Raw genomic sequence first — 16,949 nt, forward strand, 5'->3', positions numbered from 1 at the left:
GTTCAAGGCTGCAGTGAGCTATGACGACACCACTGCACTCCAGCCTGGGTGACCTAGTGAGATCCTGTCTCAAAAGAGACAAAAACAAAAACAAAACCCCAAACCACTTCTAGACACACACACAAATGCAATTTGGGGAGGCAGAAACTACAACTCTAGCAATGCATCTAAACTGTACCCTAAAATATCTGCATATTAAACTACCAAGGACAGTTAAGCTTTCAAAGGGAGAAGATCAAAGTGCTGTCATCTTTTAATTTAATCCTTTTGTCGCATCAATGGTCTTAAGAGGGATGAGAGAGATCAAAATAAACATGGAAACAAACTATATCTTTGTGGCTGTTGTGTTTTAGTCTTTTTTTTCTCAATTTGGGCCACAAAATAGGTCAGCTCCATTACTGATCAGCCTTCCCACAAATATTTAAAACAAATTGAATTGCACACCCAATACCCATCACAATTACACCAGGCACAATAACTAAATTAGCAATTCAACAAAATAATTGGAAATGCGATTCTCTCTATTCCACCAGTCTCCCTCGAGGGTTTAGCCGATCTATGGGGGAAAACTCAGCTTTCCTAATTCTGCAGCTAATTAGAGACACACTTGTAAATGAAGTTGTTTGTCTTAAAGTTGAAATTCTCTTCTGGGGGTGGGGGGAGGCGAGGAGAGATGAGAAAGTCCTTCCACTCTGGCGCAAGTGTATAAACAGGTATGAAGCACACACACCTGGGTTCTAATTAGCAGCCATATCCGCAATTAATAAAGCATCACTGTTTCACCATCTCCTCTCTAGTAATGAGCGACTTCAGAAGAGCCAGCCTGGCTGATGGCCTCAGAAATAAAGAGGTGCACGCTTTTAGTGGCACTTAAGACCAGTCGCTGTGGGCCGCTGTTCTGGGGATGGTCAGTGACGGGGACGAGGCCGTGTCGCTGTCGCCAGCTCCCGGCGGGCCTCTCCGTTGGGGCCAGAGCCCCAGGCCCGCCCTGCGACGGAGCAGCGAGACCCTGCCCTGCCAGTCAGCCCCTCCCACGGTGGCCGGCGCCCAGCGGCCACACCAGGGCCCGGCTGGCTCGGCCGTCCCACTAGCCAGAGTCGGAAACCCACCTCGGCCCGCTTGCTCAGACCACTCTCGGAGAAGCCATCTAGAGGTTCCAATTAGGCCGTCCTTGGCCTCTTTTTGCAACTTCAGGAAGGAAATTCTCGGTTTAATTATATACCTGAGAACTAGGGCTTACATCTGTCCCCTCTCATCCTCCTTCTGGAAGATGGGGATGTGACCTTAGAATGCACACTCTCCCCAGGGCTCCAAAGGCTTGAGGCGCCCAGGCATGGGGGGCTCCGGCCCCCCCCTTTGCCCTGTCTGCAGGAGCCTCCTGTGCACACCCGGGCCCCCGCGCTCCCGGCACAAAGCCCCGACCTCACGGGCAAGGTGCGCAGATGAAACGGCGGCCCCACAGCCTGGGCAGCCGCCCCTTCCAAGACCCTCCTGGAGCATCACAGCACCTAGGAGGGGCGCAACGGGAGCCTGCGAGAACGCCGATAAGTGAATTCAAAAGCGCCTGCTCGGTTCTGCTTATCTCCTCGAACAATATGAACTCGGAGTTATCACGTTTAAAGTGTTCCGTGTTAGCCTTACGTTTAGCTCTTCAAACCAAGAACAGTGTGCTACAACTTTAAAGGACACAAGAGTCAAACTGGAAAGTGATTTTTATGGCATCAGGGAGTCAGTTCCCAGCCTAATCCCTCGGGAGACGGTGCTGAGTCAGCCTCTGGGCTCGCTGGGGGCCACTCGCTTCCCGTCCCCTCCACTTACCCCACGTCTTAGGGCCAAGAAATCTAAGAAATCGGTGGAGGCAGTCACGGTGCCAGGCTCCTGCCCCCCCGGCGGGAGGAGCACAAGTGTGTGAAGACTCTGACCCCTCAGCCCGGGACAAAGCTCTACCGGGCAGCTCTGGTCTAGTTGCTCAGGACCACTCCTGGGGTGGCAGACACATCTCCTGGGCTCCCCAGGGCTCCCCACAGCACAGGAAGGTGGCTGCCCATGCGGGCAAAGGAACCAAAGCTTGGAGCTGCACTCACTGTGGAAAGGCAGAAATTGCAGAGCAGCAGGCTAATTGCTTTGCGCTCAGAACCAGCGACACCTGCATACTAATGCACCTGGCATTGCTGGAGGCTGGTCTCCCAGAGCCAGGCTTTAAAGCCCTGGGAGGCACGTGCTCACGAGCACGGGGGCTTCTGCCCTCCTGCCGGGCTGAGCTCTCCCCTCGGAGAACGGGAACCCTGGGGAAACAATGTCAAGCCTGAAAATCGGTTCAGAGCCTGGGCTTCTGGGAGTACCAGCTGGGATTAATAGAGGCAAGTCCAGTGGGCGCAACGGGCTTTGAGCAGAACCAAGTGAGAGTATGCAGAACTGTGCAGAAGAGGAGGGCCACAGAAACCGACCTACAGACCGAGTCACCTGCCGAAAGAGCTCTTTGCTAAACCTCAACCAGTGCCTGTCACATAGCAGGGCGATAAAAACCTGAATGAACTCGAACAACATTCTTGCACCTGTACTAGCCCAAGTCTATGACGCTTCTTTTACTTAGAAACAGCTGCTTCAGAACGGACCATCCTTCCAGACCAGCTTGTACTACTAATGAGGACCCTGAGGTTAAACGATTTCTTCAAGGTCACACCCCAGCAAGTTTGATTTCTAGTCCAGGATTCTCTCCACGACTCCACTTTTCACTCCTATCTGTCCTCTACTCAGCACATCCCATAAGCCCATTCCAGGACTGTGTTCCTGCTAGAACCTGGTGACATGGGAAGGGCACCATGTGACAGTGCGCCTGCCGCCCAGCACAGATGGGCTCATTCCCGATCCAGTCCTGAGAAGATGGTGCGGGAGGGGGGTGGGAGGAAGCTCTACTGTCAGAGTGTCTACGGGGGGCCTGATATTCTTTCTCTACCCTACCTGTGATGTGGGATTGGTTTGGTGGGTTTTTTTACCCCACACATTCTTCTACATTTTCTTTCCTGAGAATTTAGCATCCTTGACCTCAACAAATGAATTCTGAGAACCCTGAACCAGGGGAAATAAACCAAGTAAACTTCTCGGGAATATAAATGCTGTGGAGGCAGCGACCCTATTGGCAGACCCCACACGATGGGCAGGAAAGGCCCTGTAAAAGGAAATCTATGGATATACAAGAAAAACAGAAGTTAGATACGGCCCTCGCTCCACACTTACAACAGTCCTCTACAGACACGCAGCAAGTAATGAGGACCTCATCAATAGAGCTGCTGGACAAATTGAATATATACAAATCAGCAGTGATATGGATCCCTGGACTTGGAAGAGAATTAGTTAATGAACTTACCAAATTACTTGCAATTATTTTTGAAATGTTATGAAGGAAGAGAAAGAAAAGACAAAGAAAATGAGCTAGATAAACTTTATTAAAAAAAATGGTTCTCGGCCTGGCACGGTGGCTCACGCCTGTAATCCTAGCACTCTGGGAGGCCAAGTCGGGCGGATTGTTTGAGCTCAGGAGTTCGAGACCAGCCTGAGCAAGAGCGAGACCTCGTCTCTACTAAAAATAGAAAGCAATTATATGGACAGCTGAAAAAATATATATAGAAAAAATAAGCCGGGCATGGTGGAACATGCCTGTAGTCCCAGCTACTCGGGAGGCTGAGGCAGGAGGATTGCTCGAGCCCAGGAGTTTGAGGTTGCAGTGAGCTAGGCTGACGCCACGGCACTCACTCTAGCTGGGCAACAGAGCGAGACTCTGTCTCAAAAAAAAAAAAAAAAAAATTGGTTCTGTTCGTGAAGACAAGCGCAATTGAACTCCTAGCCCATAGAAACAAGCAGGCACATACGTTTAAAAAGTAAAAATACAAACTAAGATGCAGAAAACAGTTTATTCGTTTTTAGACAAGATTCACTGTTCTATCTGTCTTTATTAGACATAAAGCAGCGGAACAGAAAGTTCACAGAGTGGCACTGTCACGGTGTCACCAGAGGGGCAGGCAGTCGCCCTGGCATGAAACACCTGCAGCCTGGGGCTCCCTCCTGACATCCTGTACCTCTGACGGTCGCACAGTCCTGCTGTGGCGTGTGGCTGCCTCATCTGAGTGTGGCCCAGGGGAGACATGGATCTTGGCAGTCACACATTCCATATACACAGTGACTGCTTCGTCCTGGGGAATGGTACCAAGGTTTATAGTGAATGTCACATTTGGATTAATTCTAAGCCTCAAACCGGGCTCCCTTTGGATCAGATGGCAAGAGGTAGAGAGGCAGTACTCTCAGAGAGGTTTTAGCAATGCATGTGGAGACCAGGGATACCAACCTCTCGCAGGAAACTTTTCCTTGCATCTTAAATCCAGCTGATTAGTAAAAAAATAGATAAATAAAAATAAAATAATAAAAGGAATCTTTTCCTAAGCTGGAGATGCAGAGGCTGTTACTGGAGTGGTCGGAGCTGGCTTGCCCTGGCATCGTCTTCTGACACTCTGGATTTCCAAATGATGCTCAGTAAGGAGTCTCGGGTAGCGGCCCTGGAGAGAAACCAGGTACAGGGCAGCTGGGAGGAACTCAAACCTGCACAAGGAAAACCTGCCAGGGAGAGCCCAGGACGAAGGCGCTGGAAGTGGCAAGAGCATGAAAACTAGAGGGGAGGAGGGCGAACAGCAGCCAGGAAAAAAACAAGGGCCGGGAGGGAGACGTGGTGTCACTTTCTATTTATCCACCATCTTTCCTTGGAGCATCTAAAAGCACATTAAGCACAGCAGCTCTTTAATCCTCCCAGAGGAGGATGCTGATTTGAAGGGGTCCCCAAGGAGTAAGAAATAAACCCCAGGATGAAACTCCAGGGCCAATCTCCACCCTGCTCCGCACCCTTCATTACAAATGCCCCACCTGGCAAGTGGGAAGTGATGAAGGCCCTAAAACAAGCCTCGCTAACATGTACCAAGCGTCTTAAAATATTTAGACTTTTTTTTTGGCAGCTCCCATCACCCTAGGTCATAGACTCTTCTACTTGGTTCACTTTGCTCCTGAAAATACATGCCAAGAAAACCAAAAGCTTCAAAAACCATAATAAACAAGTTTACCGCACAAATATTTTCCTGTAACATTATTCCTAAGAGCAAAAACCTGGACACAATGTAAATGTCCAACAACAAGGGATCTGGTTAAGTATTGGTGAAACATGGAATTATTAGTTAGTAATCAGAATATGTCTGTAGAAACATGGACATAATCTCTGTACTGTTAATGTGAAAATGCAGACTGCTGTGTCCTGTGGTCCCTAACTGGTCATGTATGTGTGTCGTGGGTGGGGGTAGGTCGGGTGGCAGGCAAGGCTGCACAGGGACTTTGTTTTTATTGTTTTTAGAAGGGTAAATAAAACATTTCCAGCAGTGCAAAAGTAGAAAGCGAGTCTCCCCCACCGTTCCCTGGCTCCTGTCCTGTCGAGAAGCACTGGGGCTGTCTGGCAGGACGGCACCTGTCCACGGCACCCGTCCACGGGAGGGGGCCACGGAGTACTGACGTGTTAGCGTGAGAAGTGGTTATTGCTGGGTGATGGGACACGGCTGTCTTTTTTTTACTTGTTCCTTCTACTTTTCTGTGAATAACGTTTAAAGTAAAAACAAGACAAAAGGCCAGCCTCACCACGTTCTCTCCCCTGGAGGGAGAGGCCCATCTCTGGCCACGTTTCCTCGTGGCCAGCTCCAGCCTCACTGTCCTGGTGAGACCTTCAAGGTCTCCGGTTTACGAGCGTCACGTGTGAAGCAGTCAGCTGGGCAAAAATAAAATAAGCAAACTCCACACAAAAGAGAGGAATGCTTCAGTCAACACCAAAAAAGGGCTCTGGATTGAAACTCTTGATAACTGCTCTCGACTCATTTAAAAATCAGCATTAGCTACCAAAATGTAAAGTATTAGTTTTATTAAAATGCAAATCAATCAACTAATCTGTCTTTCTAGTAACAGTTGAATTGCAGTATCCGTGTCAATTAAAATAGTTTCCAATTTATTCTTGGCTGGAAGGAGGGTGGTCTTCTGAATGTTAAAACGCAAGCCTCCCTTTAGTGAAAATTCTGTCAGTTCCTTCCTTCTCCTCTCTCTTGTTTTTAACTCATTTTAATTAAACTTGCTGGACTCTAAATGTTTTGAAGTACCTGTTTAAATCTTTTTCTTCATCAGATAGCGTGACCATGACAAAGGTCCTATCTGTTGAGGAGACGTGGGCTGGCGTCAGGCTCACGGAAAGCGCCATATGAAGAGGTCGCTTCCTTGCTGATCTGTCATGCATTTTCCAGAATCCTCAGGCAAGGTGGACAGCACTGGATGTTCTGTATTTTAAAAACTGATCATTTTGAACAGGGTGGATGTGGTGAATTGATCTTTTGGGTAACTGGGGACACACTGAAATTAAACATTTCCCTGACAGTCGAGCCCAAGAGGTAACTGTTGAGACAAGAAAAACAAATCGCCACATCCTGAGGTCCAATTAATATGAGATGGAAAAACCTTCCTCCCGAGTTCAGCAGACGCGTCTATGTGAAAACCACACCACGATGATTACGTCAGGACTCACTTTACGGGAATCCAGCCTTTGGGTGCTGTGTGGCCGTCCCCAGACGCCCAGGCAGGAATATGCAGGCTTCTGGGCACAAAAATCTGTCATTCGCCTTTGGCATTTTAAACTAATAACAAAATACGACTTTAAAAACAATGACTAGTTATTCACAGCTGCACTCAGTTGCCTGGATTCCACATTTCCTTTCAAATTCCACAGCTCCACATAAAGATTTGGCCGAAGGACCTAGGAGATGGTCAGTCCTGCGTGCTGGTGGGCCCACACGCACACGTGACTTACATGAGATAACCTTCGTTGCATATTGACCACAGCAAGCCAATAAATCCCCCTTATGAGGATTTAATTTCCAGCTTTTGACCTTTGGATGAAAAACAAGTGAATCATCTCCTCCTGCTAGATTTACACCGGAGCTAATCTCAATAAGGTGATTTAGGAAGGGTAAGAATGCAAGAGACTCTGGAAGAAACTTCATAGGTCTGTTTTTAATGACAAATAGGCAAATACCTCCAAGTTACAGAGTTTCCTGGGCACAGCACAGCTCACAGGTTTTGGGGACGCCCTGTTCCTCAAAGCATGACAAAGCACTAAACACTATCCACTCAGACAGCAGCATCCTGCCCTGTCATTATTCCTTCTGTGAGGTTTTAAAAAATTAATATTATTTTAAATCAACAAATAATAATTGTATACATTTCATGGGGTATGATGTTATGTTTTGATAAACACATACAATGTGGAAATGATTAAATCAAACATAACCATCACCTCATTTATCATTTTTTTGTGGCGAAACATTTGAAATTTACTAAGTTGTTTTGAAAAATACATGATCATTGACTATAGTCACCTTGCTATACAACAGATCTCAAAACCCACTCCTCCTAACTGAAACGTTGTACCCTTTGACCAACATTTCCCCATGCCCTACCCCTATCCCCAGGTAACCACCATCCTCCTCTCCTTACTTCCATGAGTTTGTCTTTTTTAGATTCCACATATAATTAGGATCATGTGATATCTGTCCTTCTATGTCTGACTTATTTCAGTTAGTGTAATGTCTTCCAGGTTCACCCACAGAGTTGCAAGAAACAGAATTTCCTTCTTTTTCAAGGCTGTGTAATATTTTATTACATACATACACCCACCCACCACATTTTCTTTTATCCATTCATCCGTGTAAGAAACACAAACAATTCAATAACAAGAAAACAAATAACCCATTTAAAAAATGGGCAGAGGACCTGAACAGATGTTTCTCAAAAAAAGACATATAGGCCATGTGTGGTGGCTCACACCTATAATCCTACCACTCTGGGAGGCCGAGACGGGAGGATTGCTTGAGGTTAGCTCAAGACAAGCCTGAGCAAGAGCAAGACATCTCTACTAAAAATAGAAAAATTAGCCGGGCATGGTGGTGCACACCTGTAGTCCCAGCTACTCGGGAGGCTGAGGCAGGAGGATTGCTCGAGCCCAGGAGTTTGAGGTTGCAGTGAGCTAGGCTGACGCCACTGCTCTCTGCCCAGGGAGAGAGAGCGAGACTCTGTGTCAAAAAAAAAAAGGTCAACAGGTTCATTTAAAAAATGCCCAGTATCGCTAATCATTAAGGAAATACAAGTTATAAACCATGATGAAATATCACCTCACACCTGTTAGGATGGCTACGGTGAAAGAGATGAAAGTAACAAGTGCTGGTGAGGAGCAGAGAAGGGCGGCCCCTCGTGCACTCTTAGTGGGAATGTAAATCAGCACAGCACTATGGGAACTGTATGGAGTTGCTCAAACACTAAAAACAGAATGAACATATGATTCAGCAACCCCACTGCTGGGTACATATCAAAAGAAATGGAAATCAGTTTGTTGAAGGGGTATCTGCACTCCCATGTTCATTGCAGCATTGCTGACAGTAGCCACGAAATGGAAACAACCTAAGTGTTTGTCAGGGGTGAAAAGATAACAAAAATGTAAAGTTTGTATTTTATGAGGAGGCCGTTTGACCAAAACAAAAAAAAAAAGAAAAAGAAAGAAAATCCTCCTGACAAATGTGTTATCCTGCTAGAGCTCTAAATCAGACTTACTCTGAGATGCTTAAGAAATCACAGGCAGGGATGGTGGCAGTAACATCGCTCTTTATTTGTGACAGTTGAAGGACACGGGGTGGGGGGGTTGGGGGGGCAGTGCCCTCACATGCACTAGGCATTTGGTGTGGACACAGCACCTTCCCAGGGATTTCCCTACTAGCTCAACCCCATAAAGTCACTGGTTTTCTCCACTGGACGAGTGGCCAACTGGCCAAGGCACCGCTGGGTGTGGGGAGGCCCTGCCTCAGGTCTGCAGCAAGGGACACAAGCGACGTCAATCCCCGTGGCCTTGGCCAGAAGGGTGGAGCTGGCCAAAGAGAGAGCGATACAGCTCTGTCCTAGGAGACAAACAGAACAAATTGGTTAACACACAGGTTCACTTTTCAAGGTTAGAAAGAATCTAAGAAGCTGGGCAATACCCCAATCTAGTTTTTCAGTTGAAAACACAGCTGTGTAATTAAAAATGCATCCCACAGCTCTTATCCATGAATACGACGGAAGGAAGAGACCCAGAAGCAGCCAATCAAATAGTAAAATATGTAAATAGTCCAGTGAGGCTGGATACCCTGTCTCTAGGGAATGAGTTTTCTATAAGTTTGCCCTTTACAGACAGGCTCTTCAAGTAAGAAAACAAGATTGAATATTTTAATAGGATGTATGAGACTGCCACGCAATGAGGAGGATTCAATCAGACACGGGATGCAGGGGCATATAATTTAGTTTTCATACATTTTCTGGGACTTGGCAGTACTTGAAAAACAATGAAAGTGACCCAGCAACAAGATTCCAATTACTATCATATGTGCAGTTGTTCAGGAGTAGAACCAAGGTTCTTCCCCACCTCCCAGCCCCCTTTTCTCTATTCTCAGTCTAATAACTAATATGATTGGCTAATTTATTTCTAGAGTTGAATTTTGATGTTAAAAAAATTTTGATGTAAAAACATTTGTAACATGCCAGGGTCTTGGGTCCCTGAAAATACAGTAAACGATCACTTCCAACCTCTGTTCCTGCTATTAAATGCAACATATACAACAAACATCTGGCCAGAGCCATCTGCCAAGGCCTAGAAAACCTAAAAGGGGGAGGGAGGGAGTGAGGATCTTTCTTATCCTTGTGATGGAAGCTCCAGAACTCTCTCCCCTGTGGATATAGAGCAGAACTTCCCCACAGAGATGTGAGAAGCCACCAGGTTCCAAGCAGGTCAGACCCATGTGAGAACGTCCCTGGCACCAGGGAGGGGCCCCCGAAGTCCCGGCTCGCGGAGACAGGGGATCCCGGCCTACACTCTGCAGCCACTGAGCTCAGGGAGAGGGGGCGGCTTGCGCAGAGCTAAGGCCACAAGCTGGAGCCTCTACAACCCCAGCAGAAAGCGGCACCTGCTCCGGTATTTAAGATCTAACCACAAATATACCCTGCCACCCTTGTTAAGAAAACAGGCTTTGAAAAGTGCTCTCATTATCCGAGGGTCATCGTCAGTAAATCTGACTTTAAAAACAAAACAAAAACCTGCCCTTCAAACAGCCATCTCGGTTCAGCAAGACTTCAACACAAAAACTTATGAGTCTTTTTCTGAAGTCAGTCTACTATAGTGCGGATAGGAAGAGAAGTACTGTAATTAGAAAACCCAGCAATGGGAATAACAGATCAAAGCTTCAAAAAGGTAAAAAGAAAAAATCTTAAAAGAAGAAACCACAGAAACCAAACATGTAAGCCAGCCTTATCATGTTGGGGACCACGGGACAGAGAGACAATGAAGCTGCAGGCCAGAAAACAATGGGTCTCGGATTTTATTACAGAGATTTTACGGCAAGAATCTGCTGGTACCCTCACCCTGAACTACAGACAAAGGATGCAGGTTCACCCCGAGCTCCACTGCTTTTTGTTCCTCTTCTGTGTACATATGTGTGACCAGCCCTCAACCAGCCCAGACAAGCCCTGCAAAGGTGGGAAAAGGTGCGAGGCAGCCTCAGACCACATGCAAATGAGCACGGGTGGCCTCCAGATCACCAGCCTGGCACCTAACAGCAGCGTGCCCTGCCTTTACTTCATCACACTATGGCCTGCCCAGGTGCCAGGAACGACACGCCTCTCTAGCCATTTCCACAAAAACCCGAATGGCATGAAGGGGAGAGTTGCCACGACAAAAAGGACAGTGTGACTTTAAGAGGACGAGGTCCGAGGAGAGGGAAATGCAGCCGCACAGCCTATTAGCCCTTCACAATCACAGCCTTCCAGCTCGCCCTGCTGCCAGCACCAGCCCTGTCATTACCACGGAGCAGATGCTTCCACTCCACCGTGGTCGTGGTGGCGCCCGGGCCCACGGCACGGTGACTGTCCACAGCAGGGTTCACATGTCAGGAGCAGAGAGTGAAATGCTGAAACCCATGTTTTGATAGAACATCATTTCACACTCAGGTGGGCAAAGCTGACAAACATATGCGGCTGTTCATGGCAAAGCAACTTGGAGAGCTGAGTGGTCCGGGCTCTTAAAATATTTTTACAGAGAGAGAGAGAATATGAATAAGGGATGATTTCAATCTGAAAACCCCCAAGCAATTTCAACTTTGCTCTCCCCCACCCTCCCCGATCAGGGGCCATTTCCACCTTGCAGCATCTCAAACCCAGCTGCCCCCCTGGACCTTGCTATTCACATCTCACCACCTCTCACAAGGACACGGTGACAATCTGCTGGTGACTCTTCCACTCCCTTCTGCTCTCTCCATCCCCCTCAGCCCCAGCTGCAGAGTCAGGCGAAGGGGACCGGCCCTGAGGCCTCCAGACTCCCCGAGGTCTCCCAGGGCCCTTGGCCCTTCTCAGTCTGGCCGCCCCTTTGCTTACAGATCACCTCGCATCTCTCTCACCACTTTAAGTTGCCGTATGCTTTTCATGAATTTAAATAGCCAGAAAAGATAGAATTACCAGAATATTGTGAATATTAACTTTTAAAATAAAGCCCTTACATCCCTTTCACAACGTGCCCAATAGAATCTATATGTCATACTGCTTTGATATTATCATACGTTCGAATAACACAAAAACATTCTTTAAACTTGGAAATTTTACAGCATCTTTTTCTTCTTAAACTTCTGTATTTCCATCTGACTTCTGCCTACAGATTTTTATCCTAATATAATTGTTTCTTTGCTTGGAAATCTTTTATTGATCATCCTATCAATAAAGTATGTAACTGGAAACATGTTTGAAATTTTTAAAATTCAAAAAATGGAAATGAAAATATTTTAATTTCTTGAGACAGTAAGACTCTTAAGTAGTTAAAAAATTTTCTTCTGGACTGGATTATCATTATTATCAGGATACAATCGATATATAATACAATCCATTATAATTTTAGTGGAAACTGTATCTACATATGTAAAATGTTACTGGAAATGCATTCCTTTATGATAAGGACGAAGCTTTTCCCTCCATTTGTTCACGGATCCCCATGGATGAATATGATTATTTATTGCTAGAATGAAAGAGGGTTATGGTTTAATTCTACCCCTATTTCTTGTTTTTGTAGATGTAAGCACTGAGAAACCTTGTCACATAAACAAGTAGCTAGAAATGAGAGAGTTTTGTCATAGCAATGTCACTTAATTCTTTTAATTCCTTCTGAATCATATGGAAAAAAAATCACACAGTAATCCATCACCCCAAATTAGTTCTAATTGTTTATAAACTGACAACTTGACTCATGTTCTCTTGCAATATTGTTAAAAATAAAGACCTGGAGACCATCTGACCTGCAGGGAAGTGGCAGGCAGTCCTTAGGCATTTCCTTTCTCACTCTCTGCACCCTACTTCCAACTGCCCTTGCGTTTGGTGCCCTGGAGGTTTTCCCACTGCAGCCTGAGGTCCCTGCCCATTATGGATGGGCTTTTCACCAGGTGGGAGAAGGAGAACTATGGTGAAAGGTGAGGCAAAAGGAGAACCCACCCCTCCAGCACAGGCCTCGTCTCGGGCTGGCCGATTCTAGGAAAGAGCGTAAGTCTGGAGATGACTCCTTAACTATCTGTGCCCACCTCTCCGTGGGAAGTCTCTGCATCTCGGTAGGAAGACTGAGGTGCAGGGAGCACCGAGCCTTCCCCCAAAGCCAGACAGGTGCTAGATCTGTGTCGATGTTTAAGGAAAGGTAAAAGCACCTGAAAAGAAACAAAACACATCCATATCCCTCACCCCATCCCAAGAGAAACAAAACTAAAACTAAAAACTAGGCAACAAACAGCCGCCATGGGACCGAGGGTCAGCTGCCTTCTGCTGCACGAACGTTTCCCCCACAGCATCTTTCCTGGCCGGGATTTAGCTGTGCAGAGAAGCTGAACTATCAATCCTTCAGGTTAACCTTGTCTCCATCTGATTCTCCAGGGTAAGTGTATAGTTTAATACTCGAGGTCCCCTTAAGGCTATGCATAATGAACTTGGTTTTTTTTTTTAAATACATAATTCCTGCTCCCTATCACATTAAGAATCAAGACTTGAATCACTGATCTGAAATGCCTCCCCACCCCCTACTTCACACTCTTGTCTCTGTGGCCAGTGGGAATGTCCACTGCAGAAAATGTATTAATGTTGGTATCATGCAGGAGAATAACCTACAGAGTAATTAACAGGACTTGGACCTGAGGTAGAAGGTCGATAGCAGGGGCTCTTCCTTGAATTAAAATTTAACTTACCCTTTATTGCAACCTACAAAAGCAAGTAATGAGCACTAACATTTTTATTTCTTTTAAACTGTCATTTAGGCTGTAGAGGGGATAATTACCTATCTCTAGTGTAGTAAGGTTTTATAACCCTTAGTGAGGCATTTTCTAATTTAATATTTTTACTATATTATCATAAAACCTGTTTCTGGAAAAAAATGATCATGGATTAGCAGCCATTTTCCATAAAGATGGAATGTGCGTGTGTGTACATGTTAGGATTCGGCTTATTTATTATGTGACTCTTCTGAAAAGACAGAGTACGCGCAGTCTAGCTGGCTGTGAAATGTAATCACGTTAGTGGCGGGTAAGGTTTCAAACAGCTCTTAGTGAAGTGGGGGTGTCTGTGTATAACAATGCAGCCCCCAGCCCGACATGTGGACCCAAGTGCGTTCCCTTCAGTTCCACATGTGCACTCCTCGCCGGACCACCACACAGATCATTGTCTTTCACGATATTATTTGGGCAAACAGTATAAAGGAGCATATTAAACCTGCAAATGATCTATGTGGGGCTTTCAATTTGCTAGGTCAGTAGCTTGCAGCATCGGGGATTCCGAAGGAATTGTACTGTCTGCTCTTCAAAAGACCATACTCCCTCTTACTCTGGCCCCAAAACGCCCCCCAGCCTCCAAGACAAGCCCCTGCGCTGTACCAACTCGCTTCTGTGGCCAAAGGCAGGTGGCCAGCGGAAAGAAAGCAGCCATTCTACCACTCCCTAAAGAAACCTGTGCAGCCTCCAAGAGTACATCACAGTTCCTGAGCAAGTATTCCATGTTAGTCTTCCAAACATGCCAGCGGAGACAATATTGCTGCTTTCTTGATTAAGTTATACATATAATTTCCCCTTGAATAATTTGAAATTCTTCATTTGTAGCTTCATGGAGGTGAGAGGGAGTCGCCCTAAACATAAAGGACACCTCCCAGAATGCATCCTGGGCCCTCTTTCCTTTCTCACCCTCCACCTCTCCTGCATGCCGGAGGACCCTGCGCTGCACAAAAGAGTGGTCCAGCATTTGTTTCTGCAGTAACTCAACACCACATATATGTACGTTTAAGAATCAAGGGAAAGTAACAAAGCACACGAAGGGCAAGTCGGACTAAGGCTTCCAATTCTAACAGAGCTCATGCCTGGCAGGGCCTGGATCAAATGTGAAGCCCTGTACAGACAACACGGTCAGTGCAGGAGTTCACACGAGCCCCAGCTCTGTACCCACCAGCACAGTCACTGATGACAGATGTGTGCTTTTAAAAATTACAGGTGATGTTACTGATGCTGCCTTTTCCCACACTTGTGTTTTTAAAACAATTTATATAGTGCAGTGGGAGCTTATAAACATGTACTAGATATATACGGTCCCTGGTCTCAAAATACAACACGCAGGTGTAATAAGTAAATAAAAGAGATTTAAATGCTTATCTGAACTTTGTTAGATTTTGTGGAGGATTACAAGAGAAGCCAGACTGGGAAGGTGAACGTATGCAGTAAATCTGTCTAGGACAACCCACTCCCTTAGGACAGACACATGAATGTTCTTCTTCACACTGGACCCAACTCTGCCGTCCATGACTCACACCCATGGGCCTTTGTCCTTCCAGAACCAGGACAGGAATAAAGTCAATGCCATTCCCTGTGGCAGCACTTCAACCATTGGATGTCTTCCTCTAACTAAATCTGTTCTTTTCTGGGTTAACCGGGCCCCGTTTTCTCCATTCTTCCTGTGACAGTCTTCTTGCCACCCTGACTGCACTACTCTGAGCCCTCTGGCTTGCCCAAGCTCCGACAGGAAGGCCCTCGCAACCTCTGAGCCAATCCCGGCATTCCTGGTGCGGTATAGTTAGGCCAAAGAAGACAGTGAGGCAGGCCTCCACCGCCGCCTACATTCCAACACATTATTTTTCTCTGCTTTCACACAGAGCCCACTCTCTTCTGTTCTGTCTACCAATATGCCCAGGGCATCCCAAATATCCACTGAAAAAGATGTCTTGCCAAGTATTACCCGGCACAGGCCAATGGCACCAAAGGGATCTTCCTCCAACAAAACACGTGCCTCCATTCTAACTGTCAGACACCAAAGTGGGCCAAAGAGCAAAGCCTACCTGCTCCATCTTTCTCTGAGAGATGCCTGAAGATCATGGGACAACAGCTTTCTTTTCTTATGTACTTAAAGAGAAAAGAAAGTTTAATAGAAATCTCGAAGCAGTAACAGTTACCTAAAAAAGCAAATCATCTTTCTGGGACATACAGTGAGGCATAATAAATGCAGAGGGGCTGCAATCTGGTGTCGGAGCTGGTTCTGATTCTGGTTCAGATCCTCACTAGGTCTATGATCTTAGGTGAATTACTCAGCCCCTGAACCTCAGCTTCCTCATCAGTAGGAGGGTAACCGATCTTCCTTAAACATACTGCTTTTATTAAGAGAACACTAAGCAAAGCCCCTGCTGCATAAATAGCATCATCATCTATGATCCTGAAAAACAGAATAGGACGTGGCGGCCAATATGCCAGAGCCTGCGGGATGTGCAAAGGACCCATCCGAATGTGTTACTGTCTGGTCCCAACTACACTGGGGACAAAATGGCACCTTCCTTTAATCTTCCATGCCTTCTGCTTCCCCTGATCCAAATCCATCTACTCTCTATGAGTGACTTTACCAGTGAGAGAAAGATACTTACGAAATGTCTCTATGGTCTAAAAGAGGAAACATACTGATCCGAATGGCAAGTAATTGCCATGCGCTCTCTGGGGGCTGTGTGGTAGGCTATGTCCGTCACAGGAATGGGAACAGAGGCAGGTGACACACATTAGAACTCAAGAAGGCTGGACTACTGGGAAAGCAATCCAAGTGAAGAGATGGACGCAGCTCTTGTAAGGACAGAATGACAAAAATAGAGCAGGAAACTCAGGAATCCTGAATGTAGCTAAAAGATCATACTTAACTCTCCCTCACTCTCTTCCCGACATCCTCCAACAACAAAAAGTGGATTACAGTCTTCTTTTCCGAAATCTCATCACAATTCCACACCAAAAAAACCCAAACCAAACACACACACAAAACAAAGGAGGTAAAAGGAAAAGAAAGCAAACTTCTCTCACCTACAACTTAGTTCTTAACAGAATCAAGTCAGCAAAGTAATAGACAGGGACTGAAAATCCTCTTACCTATCACTAAAATTACCTAAATCTAGACACAAGGCAAATCCTCTCCAATCAGACACCAGCTAAACTCTTCAGAATGTTCCAAAACAACCAAACTGCAGCTGCCCAAGCCTGCCACAAGGTGGCAGTACACGACTCATTTCTACGTGGACCTGGCGACTGACTAGCAAGGCTCCGAGCACACCAAGCCCATAAATTACCCGGTGTGTCTTCTCTCATCACCGTCCTCCCCAGTGCTTGAAGGAGACTCCAGAAGGTCTGTTCCAATTCGCTCTTTTGGTCGGGTCAGAACTAGGTCCTTCAAACCTCTACAAATGCTTTTAGCCCTGCAGCTTTAAATTACAGATGGTGACATGTGGCCTCTGGCCTGTCTCCTAAAGATCAGAAAGACTCAAGATTGATAAATGT

At 46.2% G+C, this 16,949-nt stretch overlaps 1 protein-coding gene across 1 annotated transcript in view; it reads right to left on the reverse strand.

Annotated features, from left to right (window-relative positions):
- Positions 1-8,704: 8,704 nt before the first annotated feature.
- Positions 8,705-16,949, reverse strand: part of AATF (apoptosis antagonizing transcription factor) — a 94,627-nt gene continuing 86,382 nt past the window's right edge. The window contains exon 12 of the mRNA XM_045525553.1: positions 8,705-9,014. Coding sequence (XP_045381509.1) covers positions 8,951-9,014 — 64 coding nt within the window. The 3' untranslated portion in view covers positions 8,705-8,950. The remainder of the gene's footprint in view (positions 9,015-16,949) is intronic.

Source organism: Lemur catta, chromosome 15, assembly GCF_020740605.2.
Source record: "Lemur catta isolate mLemCat1 chromosome 15, mLemCat1.pri, whole genome shotgun sequence".
NCBI classification, from domain to species: Eukaryota; Metazoa; Chordata; class Mammalia; order Primates; family Lemuridae; genus Lemur; species Lemur catta.